Source organism: Sceloporus undulatus, chromosome 6 (genome assembly GCF_019175285.1).
Source record: "Sceloporus undulatus isolate JIND9_A2432 ecotype Alabama chromosome 6, SceUnd_v1.1, whole genome shotgun sequence".
Lineage (NCBI taxonomy): Eukaryota > Metazoa > Chordata > Lepidosauria > Squamata > Phrynosomatidae > Sceloporus > Sceloporus undulatus.
Window position 1 is genome coordinate 109,169,770 of NC_056527.1, and position 18,668 is coordinate 109,188,437.

General features: G+C 44.1%; 3 protein-coding genes across 4 annotated transcripts in view; 2 read left to right on the forward strand and 1 right to left on the reverse strand.

Annotated features, from left to right (window-relative positions):
- Window positions 1-6,205, forward strand: part of PHKG2 (phosphorylase kinase catalytic subunit gamma 2) — a 14,030-nt gene extending 7,825 nt beyond the window's left edge. For both annotated transcript variants that reach the window (XM_042474546.1, XM_042474545.1), the window contains exons 8-10: window positions 1,180-1,333; window positions 2,165-2,287; window positions 4,734-6,205. In XM_042474546.1, coding sequence (XP_042330480.1) covers window positions 1,180-1,333; window positions 2,165-2,287; window positions 4,734-5,018 — 562 coding nt within the window. In that variant the 3' untranslated portion in view covers window positions 5,019-6,205. The remainder of the gene's footprint in view (window positions 1-1,179; window positions 1,334-2,164; window positions 2,288-4,733) is intronic.
- A 494-nt stretch (window positions 6,206-6,699) lies between these two features.
- CCDC189 (coiled-coil domain containing 189) lies at window positions 6,700-14,575 on the reverse strand. The gene is made up of 9 exons (XM_042474547.1): window positions 14,419-14,575; window positions 13,712-13,743; window positions 13,485-13,550; window positions 10,167-10,336; window positions 9,032-9,102; window positions 8,773-8,889; window positions 8,175-8,235; window positions 7,594-7,671; window positions 6,700-6,899 (listed from the first exon to the last, which is right to left on the reverse strand). The coding sequence occupies exons 1-9, from the start codon at window positions 14,485-14,487 to the stop codon at window positions 6,721-6,723; spliced, it is 843 nt and encodes a 280-aa protein (XP_042330481.1). The 5' UTR covers window positions 14,488-14,575; the 3' UTR covers window positions 6,700-6,720.
- Window positions 14,576-15,340: 765 nt separating this feature from the next.
- The window catches only part of RNF40 (ring finger protein 40), a 23,109-nt gene continuing 19,781 nt past the window's right edge, over window positions 15,341-18,668 (forward strand). The window contains 3 exon segments of the mRNA XM_042475566.1: window positions 15,341-15,500; window positions 16,516-16,713; window positions 17,827-17,994. Coding sequence (XP_042331500.1) covers window positions 16,582-16,713; window positions 17,827-17,994 — 300 coding nt within the window. The 5' untranslated portion in view covers window positions 15,341-15,500; window positions 16,516-16,581.

An 18,668-nucleotide genomic window follows, 5' to 3' on the forward strand; every position in this document is an offset into this window, starting at 1 on the left:
ACTGAAGGGATTAACTCGACTACCACCCTGGCCCAATTCAGGAAGGACTTAAAAACCTTCCTGTTCCAACAGGCATTCCCCGACTAAATATCCTGTGGGCCTCCCTCCTCTTCCGTGGCCAAGAGGTTGGGCTAAGGGGCTTTTAATGCTGTTAGTTTTATTGATTGTTTTTATTGAATGTATGGTTAGCCTGTGTAGTTGTATCTTTTTATATTGTTTATGGCACCATTGTTTTTAACCTGTGTTGTAAGCCGCCCTGATCTTGGGAAGGAGCGGGATATAAATAAAATTTTATTATTATTATTATTATTAATGTTTCCCAGTGTGGGAACCAGAGCACAGGGGCAATTGTTTGACCTTGTTTTTCTCTTTGTTATTTTTGCCTGTGAGATAGCACAGTTGTTTTCGTACACCTCTCTTTTTTGTACTTAGCGTAAAATTATGTTTGGGAAAGAATTTTGAAATCGAGGCCTTTATTCCACAGTGGATGAGAAATGTATTTTGTTAACTAGCCTTAATATATTCTTACATGCTTAGATTTAGGGCCAAATTTTGATTGGGGGATGATGATGATGATGATCATCATCATCATCATCATCATCGTTCCCTAATCAAAATTTGTCCCCAGATCCAAGCATGTAAGAATATGTTAAGTGAATGAAATATTCTTAACCACCTCTCCCCATACCTCTCTCCAGGTAGGGAACAACAACAAACCAACAAATACACAACATCAGTTAAAAACACACATAAAGAATGCTTTGATGAGGGGAGTCTTGGGCACTCCACCTCCTTAACTGGAGTCTAAGAAGGGATGTTTGGGACTTATGCTATACTGCAGGGAGGAGGAAGAACTTGGCATGGGCAGGTTCTAAGGATGTATTAGAAACAAAAGACTTGAGAAATCCTTTCAGTCTTCTTCCTAGGCCGAGTTTAGTGTAGGCTAGGTTTGCCCCATCAGATGCTGCATGCTTGAGAGTTGTTTTTTCTGCAGTCTTTGTGAGGTGACTTTGGAAACATCTTTCCAAGCAAATTAATGAGAATCTAAGAAAATATCAACAATTGTGTGATGCTGGCTATTCCCAATACTTCAACCATCTTGTCTGATTTGTAGCAGATGGTGGATCTGGAGTGGGTACTAGAGATAAAGCTCTTTGTCTCCCCCTTCTTCTCCTGCAGTTGGGCCTGTGGAGTCATCTTTTTCACACTCTTGGCCGGCTCTCCTCCTTTCTGGCACCGCAAGCAGATGCTGATGCTTCGGATGATCATGGAAGGACGCTATCAGTTTGGTTCTCCTGAGTGGGATGACCGATCGGACACAGTCAAGGATCTAGTAAGACTATGTTGTAAACTCTGCCCATTGCCATGTACCTGGGGACTGCATGTCATTTCCTGTCTTCCAGTGGAAAAGAATAGGGTTTGGAAAACCAAGTGTACTGTACATTGTGGGTATATTGAGTAAATTAAGCGTACTTCCATAACTGGGTTTTTGCATCTGCAGGAGGGAGCAAGGGGCAGAGCCATATGTGACTTCAGAGCTTTTTCAAACATTGGGAAGATTTTGGGATTAATGTCTTGAAAACTGAGTGTCTGTATGTGGAGGCAGTGGGAATTGGGCCGAAGAGGTTCCTGAGCTTGCTGACCTATGATAGCAGATCATAGGATAGTGAACTTGGCTCCTGAGATAGATAGGATGTGTTCCTGAACCCTGACTGGCCACTTCAAACCCAAAGTTCCTGTTGTGAAACCAGGACTTGGTGGTTATGGGTCAAAGGAGTCAGTTTCCACAGTGGGCTAAAAGAGGGAGTTGGAAGAGTGAGAGAAATTCTGTGGAAGGATTTGTGGCTAAGCCAGTATGTTGTATTGGTCCGAATATGTGACAAGAATTGTGATGGCCTGGTTCCAGATCTCCATTTTAGTCTCAAAGCTCACTGGCCTAACCTACCTCAATACAATAGTTATGAGAAGAAAAGACAGAGGAAGGAGAAGAAAGATGGTTGACATCCTCAGCTCCTCAGAGGAAAGCCAGGGATGTAAATGTCATATATTTTTAACTTGTCTCTTTGCTCAGAATTCTCTGCCCTTCTGTGTTGTGATCCAACAGTATGGCCTTTGCTTCTGACTTTCCCTAAATGTTTCCTGACGGCCCAATAACTTCTTGCAGATTTCGCGGCTGCTACAGGTGGATCCGGCAGAACGCTTGACAGCTGAGCAGGCTCTGCAGCACCCTTTCTTCCATCGCTATGGGAAGGAGTGCCGGCACTTCAGTCCATATCACAAATTCAGAGTAAGTCTCTGGCTTCCTGCCACATGTTTTGCTTGTTTATTTAAAACATTTTTTAACCCCCACCACACCCCAGTTTAGCCCCAAAGGCTCCCAGAATGACTTGTTGTACAACCAATAAAATAAGATAATCCCTGCTGGCAGCCTTGCAGTCTAAAAAAAAAAAGGTCATCACACATAATAAAAAAGGAAAGTGGAGGAAAGAAGGGGAGGGGGAAAGCAAATTAAGGCATGCAATTTTTAAAATGAAACCCTTCTTAAAATGACCTGTTGGAATAGAAAGAGGAGAAATCTGAAAGAGCTGTCATGCCACACCGTGCCTCTCATTTCCCTCTACAGAATCCTAATAGGCTGTCATATATTATTTAGCATCAAAGATTCTGCCAGCCACTCTTCTAACTGATTTTTTTCACATCTCTTGTGGAGGTGGTCAGCGTATGGTTTTGTTTCTTCACTCTTCCCAGGTTCCTTATTTCTTGCCCTCCACTCATTTTGAAAGTGACATATGCTCATTTTTTTAATAGTTTTTATTGAAATTTATATTTCTCATTACATAATACATCTTCTAATGTTCTTACATCCACATTTTTTACATTACCCCATAATCCCTTCTTTATCCATCACATTAATATTTTCATTTTTATGTTTATTTTAACATACTTTCTATCCCCTAATAACCAGAACTATCCATACATTATTTCTACATCATCTTTCCTTGTGACACTTGTAATCCTAAAGAAATCTTTGTAGTTTACCGCACATGTGTCAATCTTTACTTAAATTGCAGTAATTATTATTTTATCAAATTATAATATATACTAAAGAAACATTTGGAAACGTAAACAGTATGATACACAGTATTTGTTCCTCTTTAGTATAATAGCATTCTTAACATGCTTTTAACTGATAGGGTTATCCCTTAAAACAATTCTCTAATTTTTGGTACATAGAGTCCCCAAATCTCCTTGATTATATCCTTCTCTCTCCCAGGATTTGTAACCTAAAAACATACTCTATACTTTTGCATTCATCTGCCGTAATTTACTCCAGATACTCTAAACAAATCCAAATTTATTAACCCTCAAGCAGGTAAATCTACATTTGATGCTATGTTTGCCACTTCCCCCATTTTTCTTCCATATATCTCATTACTTTATCCCATTTGTAGCTGTCTTCATTTTTCAGTTTAGACGATAATAAATCTGATTCCATCATATCATCTAATTTAACTCGTCATTCATCCATTTCTATTATTTTATCAATTTTCCAATATCTAGCAAATACTAGTCTGGCAGCTGTTAACATATAAAAAACAATTTTACCAAACCTTGATTCTTCATTATCTTCCAACATACATAATAACATTGTTTCAGCTTTCAGTTTTAACCTAATCCCCAAAATATTGTATATTTTACCCTCAACTTATCCACAGGTCATGGCAAAATCCATAATTTTGGTCCTAAAACCTGACCTCAACTTATATATGAAGTTGGATATATGGCAATTTCTTTATTTGCACGTTCTCTAAATCAGTATATGGCTTACTCCATATCAATTTCTTGCATAATGTATCAGTCCACTTCTTCCTTGGTTTTCTGCCTAATGGTTGGCTCTGTCTCTTCCCTTCACCGACTCCACTCCCAGCTGTCCCTTGTTGATCCGAAATGATAGCCCAGTTAACTGAGCTGCCACATAATTCTTCAGTAAAAACTGCATCTGAGGGCCATAGCTAAGCAATAGAGGACTTTGCCTATAAAATGTCCCAGGTTTGATCCCTGGCATATCCAGATTGGGTTGTGAGGTTGTAGTAGCATCCTCCATGAGATTGCACAATCCCTTTAGCTGGGAAGGAGTAAGATTCTACATAAAAACCACTCAGTTATGAGGGACGCTGGAAAAAAAGAAGAACGAGGCTTCAAAAAATTAAAGAAAATAGCTAGAAGTTTTTTTAAAAAAATATGTAAGACAGAGATGATTAGAGGAGACTGGAACAGAATCAAAATAACTAAGGCTGCCACACAGATAGAAGATATTCAGGGATAGCTATGTTGGGCATTCAGCAAAGTACAATAAATTCCAAAATCCACAAAAGTGTGAAGCTTTTTATTGGCCAACCAAAATGCAGAAAATATATCATGCAAGCTTTCATAGCTCCACTGGCTTCTTCATCAAGGAAAGATGTTAAAAATCATGCAGGAGAAGAAAGTGACAATGTTAGTCACAGAGTTATATTAATTTGGGGAATGCCCAGCCTGCAGAGATTCAGAGCAGAATAGAACTGCCCCTTGGATCCTCAGAAGATGCCCATTCCTGAAATAGATAGACCTTTTGGCTGCTGTGGGACCGGTCTTATGTTCTATACCCTCTCCCTGCCATGTCATTCCCTTCTTGGGAAGGTACCCATGGTGTTGGCTACCCAGTGGTTATTTCACCCTCTTCCCCTCTGCAGGTCATTGGGTGGACTGTGCGGGCTTCCATCCGCATCTTCTCCAACTACCGACGAGTGCGGCCTGTCACCAAGGAGCTGCTGCTGTGTGACCCCTATGCGCTCAAGGGGATACGCAAGTTGATTGATGCATGCGCCTTCCGCATCTATGGGCACTGGGTCAAGAAGGGCGAACAGCAGAACCGAGCTGCCCTCTTTGAAAACGTCCCAAAGGCCATCCAGCTTGTCTTGCTCAGCGCGGAAAGCGAGGAAGGCCCCTCATCCACTGTGGACGACGCTCCCAACTAAGGAGCATATGACTGCTCTTCGCACTGCTGGGAAGAGGAGGACTGGCAGCCAGCTACTGTAAAGGGGAGAGGCAGGGGCTGCTCCATGGACTGCTCCCCTATCTCTTCTCAGCCAAATAGCAAGCCGTCGAGCCCTCCCCTGAGAGGTGTGCTTGCCCTTGCATGCAAAAGGGTCCAGTTTTCTAGGGAACAAGCAGGGTCTTTGGGAACCTTAGTTTCTGGCAGATGGGAACAAGGCCTCCTTAACATCTCTGGAAAGACCAAGGGACCTTAGATCTATGTAGGCAGGAATACAGAGCATCAACATTGTTTTATATGAAAGTATTAGGTAGACTTTGGGGAAGGAAGTGCAGGAACTGAAGCTTTTGTATTTCAGCTCTCCAGTTCTCACTTCTCCAAGTACATGTTTTTATCATTGCTGACGGAACAAGCATCATGTGCTGTCAGTGTGGGTGGGACTGGGGTCAGATTATTAATATTCCCTCAATTTCCATTTGTAATGAGAATTGGGCTTGGCCCTTCTCTGTAGGATCATGTCATTGTTGTGGCTGTAACATTCCCTTACCCACTCCCCTCTATGATGCCAGAATTGGAATAAAAAATAGGACAAGACCAAATCTGATCTTTGACTGGGGCTTCCATCTCATCCCAAGGCAGGGGTGTGGCATTTCTATTGGGAGAGGATGTTGCCAGAAGGGAATGTAGGGATAAATGTCTACTTCAATTTCTGGCTAAAAGACTTGAGTATGTGCTAATACAGCAGAACATGAAGGAAATGGAAGGTGAATGGGGGTGTACTGATACTGGGTGCCAGGCACAGAGTGTTTAGCTCTAGAAGACAGGATCTGTCTTCCAAACAGGGATTGCAGGAGAAATCTAGAGAAAGCCACTGTCACAGTCTCACTTGAGTACTTCATCCAACTAAACCTGTAGAAGTGGGCAACATGGGGCTTTCCAGATATTACTATATTGATATTGTTGAACTGCAGCTCCCATCACTCCTCACAATTTGTTGTGCTGGCTTGGGCTGATGGGAATTGCAACCCATGAGCATTTGGAGGGCCACAAGTTGCCGCTCCTCTGTTGTGAGGGAGATTTGAATAGCCACATTCTGAATAGTATTCCCCACATTCAGCAGTTCTGCTGGCAGTGGGAATACTGTATTTTCCCAGCAATGCGCTGTCCCGGTTTGAGTGCCTGGGGCAATGTGACAGGCTTAGAAAAGGGTATAAAGTCAGGATTCTTGGCACAGAAAATGAGCAACAGCTAGACCAATCACTTGGGATGCTCTTTAATGTCTTAACTATTAAGATTTCACAGCAAACCTACTTTCTTACAAGTATCTCTGCAGTGGCTTTGTGTAAATATCATCACACTCTTAAAAGCCTGAGAAACACCCATCTGCTACCCATACTTGAATTCAGGAATGGGCAAAGTGCATCAGATGATGTTGGATTGTATCTCTCATCCATTGTAGCTAACATAAGTAAGGAATGATGGGAGCTGCAGTCCCACAAGAGCTGGAGAATCAGCTGATTCCTACCCCTGCTCTACCCAGTATTAAACATCACACCTTCTCTCTTCTTGTCTGATCCATGACAGACTTTACAAATGAAACTTTAATAAGCTCTCTGCAGGGCCTCTAAAGACAAGGGGGAGCGTTCTGGTCTAATTTTTTCTCACTCTCTCATTCCCCATGCAGCTCATTTTTTCTTGCCCTTGCTGCTCCCTTTGCCAGTACCGGAACTCTTCTCCAGTTGGACCAGCTTGGCATTAAACTGCTCCTCTGTCATCTTTAAACGCTGTTCCATGGACAGGCGCAGCTGGGAGAGCTCCTGGTTGAGTTGGGTTGAAATGTACTCCCGCAACGCAGCAGTGGGACCTAGTAGAAGGATGAGGCAGAGTGAGGCAGGAACAACATGCATCCCCTGTCAAAAACTGCAGTTCCTCCACCTATAACTAATACATCATTATATTTAACGAATGCCCTTAAAGGTGCATTAAAACAGTCTTCATGTATCAGCTTAGTGATCTTTACAAAGATCCTGTAAGACACGTATGGATCCCAGGACAGGGGGACTGAAACCTCTTCAAACGATCGGGGCCAAAAAGGCTCCTGTGTAGTTGATCCCCCAAGAAACAACCAGTCAGGAGTATCCTAGTTATAGCCACCTTTGAGTTTGCTTAATAGGGCTTTATATATAATACCTCATCTATTATTGTGTCATTATCTTCATGCTGGTCACCCTGTTAACTGTTTTAATTGGTAGTACTGTTATTCACCATATTCTGTTTGTTTTTTTTTACTGTTTTGTAAAACACGTGCAAGTATGCAAAATTTGCTAGTCTAAAGCCCCCCCTCCACTGCCTTTAAAACAGTTTTTGTGGTACTAAAAACCGGAGAATATTATCCCCAACCTAAAGAAGAATTGATTGAGGCTGAAAGGCTCCCCTGAGAATTTCTCATGCATCCAAGACTGAAAAATCTGAAAGGATTTCCTTGCTCATATTCTCAACCTATTCCACTGCAGCATCACGAAACACAGAGCCCTCTGCACTGTGTCATTCCATCTTACTTTCTTCTTGCACAGCTGTCTCCTCTGGTTCCTCCGGCACAGGTGACAAACCCGCCTCTGTGATCTCAGCCACGGCTTCTGTAAAAAAGTATAATATTAAATCTTTTGGAGGAGTTGCAGCAAAAAGATGGGTTTCAATTGTAATCGTATTGTCAATTCTTGATATGATATATGATCACTTTACATAACTTCATTTTTGTTACACTGAACCAAATGTGAAGTGGGGGAGAGCATTAGGAGTGATGGTTCATCACTTGAACCTTGAAGGTCCTCCAAGACCCGATTCAAATGGATGTCACTATGATTCCAACAGAAGCAAGGGTCCACAGTTATAACACTAATTCATTCCCTAGGCATTTTCAGTTAAAAGGATTTGAGGCTGAGACTAGAGGTGATGGGAACTGTATACATCCAGAGAGTTGGGGAAAGCTCACCTAACAGCTTCAGACTCTTGCATCAGTGTTGGGTTTGCACTGGGAGAAGTCCTCATTTAAAAGGACAACTTGGCCAATTCTTTCCTTTAAAATTCTGTCTGGGTTAACAGGGATGGCTTGCAAGAGGGATCGTGACACTCCTCTTACCTTCATCTTTTGGCTCTGGTTCAGGCATCCCAATATAGGTAAACGATATGTCCAACCGGACCTAGGGAAGACACATGATATGGGGCTGTCAGCTCAGGGCTTTCACCCTTTCACAGGCTTATTACATTCTCATCCCATGTTGCAAAACTTTTCCTGAAGGGAAGTAGGGCTGTTTCTCTTAAAAATCAAATTCTGTGGTGATGTTGTGGTGGGCAAGTGTAGTGGCCCCAGGGCATACTTTTTTCCCTGTGAGACCCTCTGGTAGATTAACAAGCCTTGAAAGCCCCATCTCCAAATGATAACCCAGATGTGGCCAAAGGTCCATTTCTGGTTTTGAAAAACAGGTGTTTTTTTTTTTAAAATGTGAAAAGAAACAAAGGAGGGGACTCCTTATTTCAGTCCTGGTGGCTTCTTGGAGAGAGAATTCACTTCTGGGGGACGGAAAAGAATGATCTGGCAAGTTTGGAGGGGTCCAGGGTTACTAATGCAGGAAGCTGCAATCCCCCTCCCCCCAAATTTTACACTCTTCTCTCTCATACTGTGAGAAGCTCTTCATTTTATTCCAAATACCTTGGGGCAAAGTGAAGGATTCCTTTACCTGTGGAGTAAAAGCGTATTTATAAAGTTTGTAGTGACGGAAGTAGGTGTTGATCACATAGTCTGTTATGAGCACCAGTTGGTCCTGATTGAAGAGATCGATGCTGAAAGGGGGCCTCTGGGAAAGAAAAAGAAAATGGTAAGGAAGCGAAGAGGGAAGATTTCCTCACCTTGAGGCACTGCTGAGAAGGGGAAGCTGCTGAAAATGTTTCTAGCTAGACTCTGCTCCTGTTACTTGCCCAGTCTGATATGACACTCACCCGAATGGAGTGGCAGAAAACCAATTCAGTGAAATAGTTGTAGCATTCCTCCACATTGGGCAGTGGTGTTTCTATAGGACAAGAAAGTGGTGAAAAGTAAACAGGTGATCTAGGTTCAACATTCCCCTTTTCTCCTGTATTTGTATCAATTTCATCCCTAACAGCCCAGCTACTCAACTGACATCCAAAATAGCCACTTTGGGCACACTGATGCAAGGCCTGTTCCTCTGCTTTCCTGTCTTCTTTTCCCACAGCTGTTATTAATTTTCATTATGGTTCTACCCCTTTATAGTGTCAAAAGAAGACACAGCAGCTGGGATACAGAAGCCATCATGAGCAGCAGAGACAAGAATGGGATGGGTCATGACAGGACAGTGCCATTGCATGTTTTGGGAGTCTGGGGTACTGCACCAGCCTACAGCAAATTCTGCTCTTGATACAGTTATTGGTCTCACCTTTACAGTCCAAGATGGTTCCAATGAGGCTTCTGTTCTTCCCCTAGTCTTTCCTCAGTTTCCTCTGTTCAAAAACTCCACCATTTCTATGGACATCCATTTACTCATGGATGAGCAGAAGGTAGACCAGGGGTCCTTTCACACAACAGAGTTATAGCACTATGATTCCATTTTAGCTGCTATGGATCCCTCTTCTGGAATCCAGGAGCTGGCAGTTTAGCAAGGGGTCTTTAAAATTTTCTGCCAGAGAACTTGAGTACGTCACCAAACTGAAAATCCCAGGATTCTAGAGAATGCAGCATGGCAGTTAAAATAAAATCATACTGCTATATAATTGTGTAGCATGAAAGTGTCTAACGTTCTACCGTATGTTCTCCAGGTGATCTGCAGCAATCTGCCAGAAACAGAAAAGCCATTCCCCCTCCTAAACTAGGCTGTCGTGGTTAAGAGAGACGAGGCAAGAGAGACTGGCATAAACTGAAAAATTGTGTAGGCAAACTTGTTAGTACTAAAAATAAATTCCTGAGTCTATGTTCAGAGGTACCACGTTCTGCAATTCTATTCTCAACTTGGTGAGGTCGCTCTGTTGTCTTGAGCTTCAGCAGAAAGACCTTGGGATTCTTGTGGAAAGCGAAGTAGAACCCATAAACCAAAGTCTTTGTGGCACCAAAATGACTTACCTATACAGGCCTCGTGTACATCCTTCACAATTGAGAAGAAGGCTGAGGTTTGTTCCCGGTTAAAACCCTGCTCCCGACTGAACTGGATGGTGTAAAAGTACAGATCTAGTAAGATGGCAGAGCGGGGATTAGATTCAAAATCTTGCAGATTGAGGAGATCAGCAAGGAGGCTGTGGAGGAGAGGGGAAAAAATAGATGTATGCGGCCATCCTGCCTTCAGTTTCCTTTAACTGCCTGTATTTTGCAACATCTGATGCAACAATATAAGCATCTGGTCATGAGCAGAGATGGGGGAATATGTGGCCTTCTAGATGACGTGGGTCTACAACTCATCATTCCCCATTGCTGGGCATGCAAATGAGGATGGATGTAGCTGACACTGAACAATATCTCAAGGGCCATGCATCCTCCATCCCTGCATTAAGTGGTGTTGAATTCATTGACAGATTCTTGAGGTTTGACTGTGCTCAGACATAAGGGTACAAATGGTGTTGGTTTTGGTAGTCTCTCTTTATAGTGGCTATTTAACTATGCCCTAATAACAGCTTACATCAATTGTTTAACCTCTACTTTCTCTCCATTCCTCTTTCCATATTCCTCTCTCTCTTTCTATATATATATAGACTGCATTGTTTTTATCTCAAGTAGTCTGATCCTATGACAGCAATACCTTTCCTAGGACTTGCTCCCAAGTTAATGTGCACCTTCCTTTTGAGATATCTGATAAACCAAATATCCTCCCTCTTCTACAATTCATACATCCAATGAAGCAAGCTGGGGTCTGCAAAAATTTGAGTCACTAAATCCATGAAGGTTCAGGGAACTCTCGTTTTTTGGTGCAGTATACTAATCCAAGCCATTGCAGAGAAAGTGGAAATTACAGCAGTTGAATACAGATCTCTGTGCTGAAGCTCTCTTGTTGAAAACGGTTGCCTTGCAACACCGTTTCTTTGAATATTGAACAGATCATAAAGACACCCAGTCTGCATAGCAGATGTCATGTGATGAATGACTGCAGTGCAATGTTTTTGCTTTATGAATGTGTATCGGGCTGGTACAAATTAATAAGAAATCTCAGAGTTGTAATCCAAAAAGTGAGCTGTCTCATATTTTGCTGCATTCTTAGTGGCACTTCTCATTCAAAACACAATGGTAGTCCACTGCACAGTTTTCATTAGATAAAAATGTTAAAAAATGGTGGCGCAGTGGTTAAATGCCTGTACTGCAGCCATTCACTCAAAACCACAAGGTTGCGAGTTCAAGACCAGCAAAAGGGCCCAAGCTCGACTCAGGCTTGCATCCTTCCGAGGTCGCTAAAATGAGTACCCAGACTGTTGGGGGCAAATTAGCTTACTTGCTAATTAGCTTACTTGCTGTTCACCGCTATGATCTTTGGAATAGCGGTATATAAATAAAACAAATTATTATTATTATTATTATATCATTCTGCTGAAGCCAAACTGTGGCCAATGACTACTTTCAGTTTTAGCAGAAGGTTGAGCAGTGCATCACTTTAGGGTTCGTGAGGCCTAAGTGGGAAACTTTTAAAGGGCTGAAATGCTCTGGGTCAAGTTTCAGTGTGACTTGGTACATATGGCGTTCAGGTACCCTAGTCCAATATTGGGAAGGGCTTTAAAATCCCAAAACTACAACTCCTGGACACAGCTTGTATCTGTATCAGAGCTTACAAAAGTTATTTCTTTGACTACAGTTCCCAGAATCTCTTGACCAGCATGGCTGGTGGATTAAATGCTGTCATCCAAAAAGAGAATTTCCCCAAATTCAGGTGGGCTTTATTTTGGCCACCAAAGCTGCTATACCTGTGGCTCGATACAGCTGAACGATTCAGTAAAAAAAACAACAACCAACAATCTTGGGGGGGGGGGGAATCAACCTTTATATTGAAGCTGCGTTTTTTATGATTTATTGTTTATATTAGTTAGCAGCCATAAATTTTATTATGCATCAGGAATGACAAGATCTCGAGGTCAATTTTCTACTCCTGTGAAATGCTGTGAGTTACTCAATCCCCAGAACAAAACTGGAAGAGACCAGATGTCCACTTCCACTTTTGGAAGGTTACTTTAGTAACGATGCCTTTCAGGCTGCACCCGCACTGCAGAAGTAATCCAATTTGACCCCAGTTTAGCTGCCATGGCTCAATGCTATGGAATCCTGGGATCTGTAGTTTGTTGTGGCACCAGAGCTCTCTAACAAAGAAGGTTAAATATCTCACAAAACTACAAATCCCAGAATTCCACAGCATTGAGCAGTGGCAGTTTAAGTGGTGTCAAATTGCATTATTCCTGCAGTGCAGATGCAGCCCCAGACTCCTCTGACCAGGATGCTTGTGAGGAGGGCTTGGGAATTGTAGTCCCTAAAAGAACTTTCCCAAGCTCTGCTGTTACATCTTCCTCTCTCTCTCTCTCTCTGACTCTCTTCAATACTCTGTTGGGAAAGCTGGCTATTACCTTCAATCACAGGCTGGATGTAAGAGGATATTTAAAGGCATTTAAAGTTTAAATAGGGTTGCATCTTAACGACACCAGATATTCAAACTACTGAATAGAACAAGCTTAGAACTGGGAAGTGCTTTGTATATCAATGACCTAGAACAGACTGCTGTTTTGCAGCAGCCTGGGACCAAAATTAGGGTTCAGGAGAATGGTGCAACCGCATACTCCCGAACACTAGCGTGAAGAGGCGCCGCCAACATGGCACCTCTCGTCCACACAGAGGCCGCCATGATGACGTAAGCATGGTGCAGCGTCTGCACATTACAGCGCTTGCATCAATGCGCCACAGTGCACCAATGGTGCACTCATTGTGTCTGCCACGTGCACCAAAAAGAACCTACTTTTAGTGGGCTCATTTTGGTGCGGAGGGACACTGTGTGGTTTGGCTTATGCGGCGTTCCTTAGGGGCAAAAACAGGTGCCTCCAGCCTACCTTTTTGGGGCAGTCTGTTGAGCCCCAATAGAGCTGATCTCTGGAAGCTTAGCCCTGAGTAGATGTGCTTCGGCTGTGGTTTGTATAGTTGCAGACGAACGTCCAAATCATTCTAAAGCCCATTTTGTTTGATCTTGCCTACTCTTTTTGTGCCTCAGCCACATGTTCTTAGCCTGCCCTCGCTCTGGAATACGGTCTCAGAGGTCTTTCCAAAGCGGTGAAAGACTCCCCAGCCCTCTTGTATACGGTGTGCTTCTCAGGTACGTATGGATCGTTCTGGCTTTAATGTTCAGTCCTGTGTACTCCTCTTTCATTTCTGCTTAAATGCAGGTATTGATCAGCTGCTTCTTAATTTGAAGACTGGCATTACCTTTTCAGGATATCCGTGGTCTCAGCCTTGTTGATGAGATCCATGCTGTGAACGTCTAGATATTTCCTGAAGAACAAGGGGAAAAGGGGGTTGTGAAGCAGCTGTGTGTTACTAACACAAGTGGAACCAAACGGCAGCCATCTTCAGGTTATGGACCCATATGGAACTGGTCCTAGTGTGGGTTGTGGCATTTAAAACGTCCTCTAAAGGCACAAATAGTCACTTACCACATACATATCTTTGCCTTGTGGGTCTGGGGCTGAAAGAGAAAAGACATTTTAAGCCATGTTTGTTGAGTCAGAATCGCTGTAGTGATATTTCAATCCACTCCAGTTTATCACACTGGGGCTAATTAAAGCGCATTTAAAGCGTCCCACAAATAAAGCGAAAATGGCGAGTAATTGCAAGAGTCATCATGACGCGCAATTGCGCAAATAAAGGGATGTCGGAAATGCGTTGCCGCTGAAGTCCTGGAAGTGAAAGGATGCGCGTTGATGCTTCTTTGTGGCCACTTTAATGGCGGGTTTTGTCTGACGTCGTGTGAAATCCACAGTTGTGTTATTTGGGAACAAAACCATACAATCTGACTCAAAACATTTTTATTCGAGTGACAAACGGTCCGTTCATAAGAGGAATTCTGATAACCGTCGATGAGAAGAAGCCAACGATGGCGGCTCTGATTTTGGCGTATTTCATTAGATATGGGTTTCATTAATATGTCCTCTCTAGGAATCTCTAGGTCCTCCAGCGCAACTCTATGGTCAACTTTAACTAAAAGTGGCACTGAAGGACCTAGAGATTCCTAGAGAGGACACTCTCTAGGCCTTTGCAGCTCCTCCGTTGCACTCGATGGTCAGTGCCTGGCAGAGGCTGACCATAGAGTCGCCCTGGAGGACCTAGGGACTCTTCTCCTGACCCTCCGCCCCTTTTTTACCTTTCGGAGGGATTCCGGCCCCATCGCGAGGTTTTGGGGCGGAGGAGTGAAGGACTCCTCCGTTGCCATAGCAACCTGGGCTTCCTCCGCCTCTTCTTCCCCAGTCAGAACGAGGAATGTTGAGCCAGCGCTTAGGAGAAGAGCCGGGGAAGTCCCCGACCAATCACAAACGTTCCCTTGTGGGGGCGGGTGACAGCGAGAGGTTTAGCCAATCACAGGCGCTTTCTGGGATGAGGAAGAAAGACATCTAGCCAATCGCAGGCGCACTTTTGGGAAGATGAGGAAGAGTGAAAGAAGACTTAGCCAATCACAGGCGCTCCCTTTGTAGAAGAGGCGGAGTGAAGGAAGCCGTAGCCAGTCACAGTCGTTCTCTTGGGGGAGGGAGAAGAGTGAAAGAAGACTCAGCCAATCACAGACATTCTTTTTGGGGGGCGGGCAAGAGCGAGCAAAGGCTTAGCCAATCACAGACGGACTCCTTCAGTGGGCGGGGAAAAAGAAAGAGCGTTTCATATAGAATGCCACAAGGGAGAAAGTGGAAACATGGCGTTCTCTGCGGGCGGCCAGGAAAGAGATTTCCCCCTTCTTTTTTTAAAAAACGTATTTATTTCACATTAAATATACAAATATAACAGGCGACAAGTAGGCTAATAAAACAAAACGCAGCCTAGTTGACGAAACCACGACCGGAACACATTCTATACTTTTTCCTATCTCTATGGTCCGAACTGGGGGGGGGCAACCGCAGAAACGCGACCCAATCACAGGCGTTGACAGGACGCGCGGTTCAGCCAATCGCGTTAACGCTTCCATTTCTTTTCCCGGCCCCGCTCAACTTCGGACCAATAGGAAAAGCGTTTACATTTCCTCGCTGAAAAGCGGAGGGGCGTGTGCGCATGCGTGCCCCGAGTGGGCGGGACGAGGGAGACAGAGAGGCTGGGTCCGGTCTCGAAAGCGGAGGCCAGGCAGGGGCGGCTACTTTGGAGCATGCGCAGTGGCTGCGCTGGGGCGCCTGAACCTGAGCGTCGAATGGAGGGGAAGACGAGGAAGGCGCAGCGGTTGGGGGCCTCTGGGAGGCCGGGAAGGTGAGCCTCCAGGAGGGACCGCGTCCGCAACGCCCTTTACCTGCCTCTGCAACCCGTCTCATTTGTAAACCGCTTAGGACAGTGGTTCCCCCGAACTGTGCCCTTTAAGGGACTTTGGACTCCAACTCCCAGAATCCCAGGCCATTGGCCATCATGGCTAAGGCTTCTGGGAACTGAAGTCCCAAAAAATCTCTTAAAGGCGCAGTTGGGGCGACCACTGGCTTCTTACGTCGGAAAAGGGTATCGAAATGTGCTTGGTCTCGCGTATTGCTGATGCTGTGGAATTCTGGGACATGTTGCTTTGTTGTAGCCGCAGAGCTCTCTGACGCAGAAGGCTAGATGTCTCACCAAACCACAAAGCCCAGAATTCAGGAGCATGGAGCCAGGGCAGTTAAAGTGGTGTCAAACTGGATTATTTCTGCCTTGGTCCACCTGAGGAAGGAGACCAAGGGTATATCTAAGCTCTAGAAATAACCTGCCTTGATGCCGCTTTAACTGCCTTGGCCCAGTGCTGTGGGATTCTGGGGACTGTAGTTTGTTGTCGCCCCAGAGCATGTTGATAGAGAAGGCAAAATGTCTCACAAAACTCCATATCCCAGTATTCCCTAGCATTGAGCCATGGCAGTCAAGGGGCGTGAAACCTGATTATTCCCACAGGGCCAAAACACACCTCAGAAACAATCCACTTTGGCACCGCTTTAACTGCCCTGGCGCAATGCTGGGGAATCCTGGGAACTGTGGTTTTGTGTGACATTGAGCCTTCTCTGTCAGAGAGCTCTGCAGCTGCAACAAACTGCAAACCCCAGGATTCCATAGAATAGAACCATGGCAGTTACTCTCTGCATTGTCCATTTCCTTTTTGTCTTTTGTGCTACCGCCGTCTTTCTGCAACTTTGATCAGATATTTAGAAAGCCATGCTTAGCTGTGGCGCTGCTGTATTAAACTGCTCTCCGTTGCACTGGTTTGCTTGCTTGTGATGGCAAATAATTCTCTCTCTCTTTATTATCCTTTCAGTTGAAGAGCTGAGCCCTTGGCTGGTTGGCTGATTCCTCTGGTTCCTGCCCCTTGCTCAAAGCCACCATGTCAGGGGCTACAAGTAAGCGGGCAGCTGGGGATGGAGGCTCAGGACCCCCTGAGAAGAAAGCCAACAGGGAGGAGAAGACCACCACAACTCTGATTGAACCGATCCGGCTGGGAGGCATCTCTTCCACGGTGAGCATCTGGGAGTGGGGTGAAGGTGGTAAAGTCTGTGGCAGGGCTGACAATTATATGGCCCTATATTAGTGGACTGCAGGTGCCATCATTCTTCAACAGACTTGATTGTATTTTTAAAAGCCTCTAGCATCTCTACTTCGGGAGAAAGGTGGGATTTCCCCTGGAATGCTTCACTCAGTTTTGAGCATCACAATTCAGGAGGGATGTTGACAAGCAGGTCCGTCTTTAGAGGTGAAAGGTTTGGCAGCCATGCCTCATGAGGAGAGACTTGGGGAGCTGGGTATGTTTAACCTGGGGAAGAGAAAGCTGTGTTTAAGTATTTGAAAGGATCTCATATTTAAGAAGGAGCAAGCTTATTTTTTGCTGCTTCAGAGGCTAGGACATGGATTCAAGCTACAGGAAAAAAGATTCCACCTCAGTTCTAAGAGGAACTTCCTGGCGGTCAGAGCTGTTCATCAGTGGAAGACTCTGCTGCCTCAGTCTCCTTTGGAGGTTTTTAAGCAGAGGCTGGAGGGCCACCTGTCAGGAGTGTTGGGTTGTGTCTTCCTTTGTGGCAGAAGGGTGTTGGACTGGATGGCCCTTGTGGTCTCTTCCAACTCTATGATTTTATGATAACTACTGAAACAAATTCCCAATGTTTCTTTCTTAATTTTAAAAAACAAACAAACAATTGCCATATATCTTGGAGGGAACCACACTGCTTTCTAGATGATGCTGAACTGCTACTCTTACCAGCCCTAGCCAGCATATCCAATTGTGAAGTATGATGGCATAAAACTACAGATCCCAGAATTGCCTAACATTGAGCTGTAGCACTTAAGGCAGTGGCAGACGCAGAAGAACCCAGGATATAAAATTATGCTTAGAGCAGGGATGGGAAACGCTGACTTTCCAGATATTTTTTGCCTAAAACCTCTGTCATGATCAGTGTTAAGGAACTATGGGAGTCATATTTCAAAAAATTAGAGCAGGCCCTCTTTATATTTTTGGATTGCGACTCCTGTTCAGGTGTAGTGTTAACTTCAACTTTACATCAACATGTAGAATGTCTGGCAGAAAAGAGAGTTACATTGTGGACTAGATTTTCATATGTGGGGGTCTTAAATGCAGGAGGAGATGGACCTCAAGGTGCTTCAGTTCAAGAACAAGAAGTTAGCTGAGCGCTTGGAGCAGCGGCAGGCCTTTGAGGATGAACTGCGTGAGCGCATAGAGAAGCTGGAAAAGAGGCAGGCTACCGATGATGCCACTCTCTTGATTGTCAACCGATACTGGAAGCAGGTCAGTGTGCCCTCCTGAGTCATGTTTTTCCTTCTATGTGAAGTTTCTAATCCTTCAGGTTCCAGGCACAAGTATTTCAGTGCCTGATGAAATCTTGGGGGTCAGGCCAAGAGGAGAGCAATTTTTCTGGTGTCCAAGAAATGTAGCTTCTCTGCGTTGCTCCGTTACACTTCTTTATTAATAGCCGTATCATAATAGATTTAATCTGCAAAGTTTGTTTTGATCTTAGTTGATGTATTTATCGGGGTGATATCACTATGCTCAGGTATTCATAAGGGGGCATATAGCTATTCCAAGACTTCCTCTGTGATTTAGAACATCTTCATTCATACCCCCTGTTGTCCGTATGCCGTCAAGTTGCTTCCAACATAGAGAAATAAGAATATAAGAAGAATAATAATAATATGTTTTATTTTTTATTTTTATTTATAAACCGCTATTCCAAATAGATCATAGCGGTGTACAAGAAAATTATATAACAGTACAAGAAAAATCTACAATTAAGATACACTGTATCTTCAGGCTAGCCCCTGATGACGCTGGGCCAGCCTGTTCTCTCCCTCAACGGCCGAAAGATGACAGTTATGGAGGGAGGGCACTCAGTCTTCAGGCCAGCCCCTGATGACGCTTTTCATGGAAAATTCACTTGGTGTTCCAAAGGTTTTAAGAACATA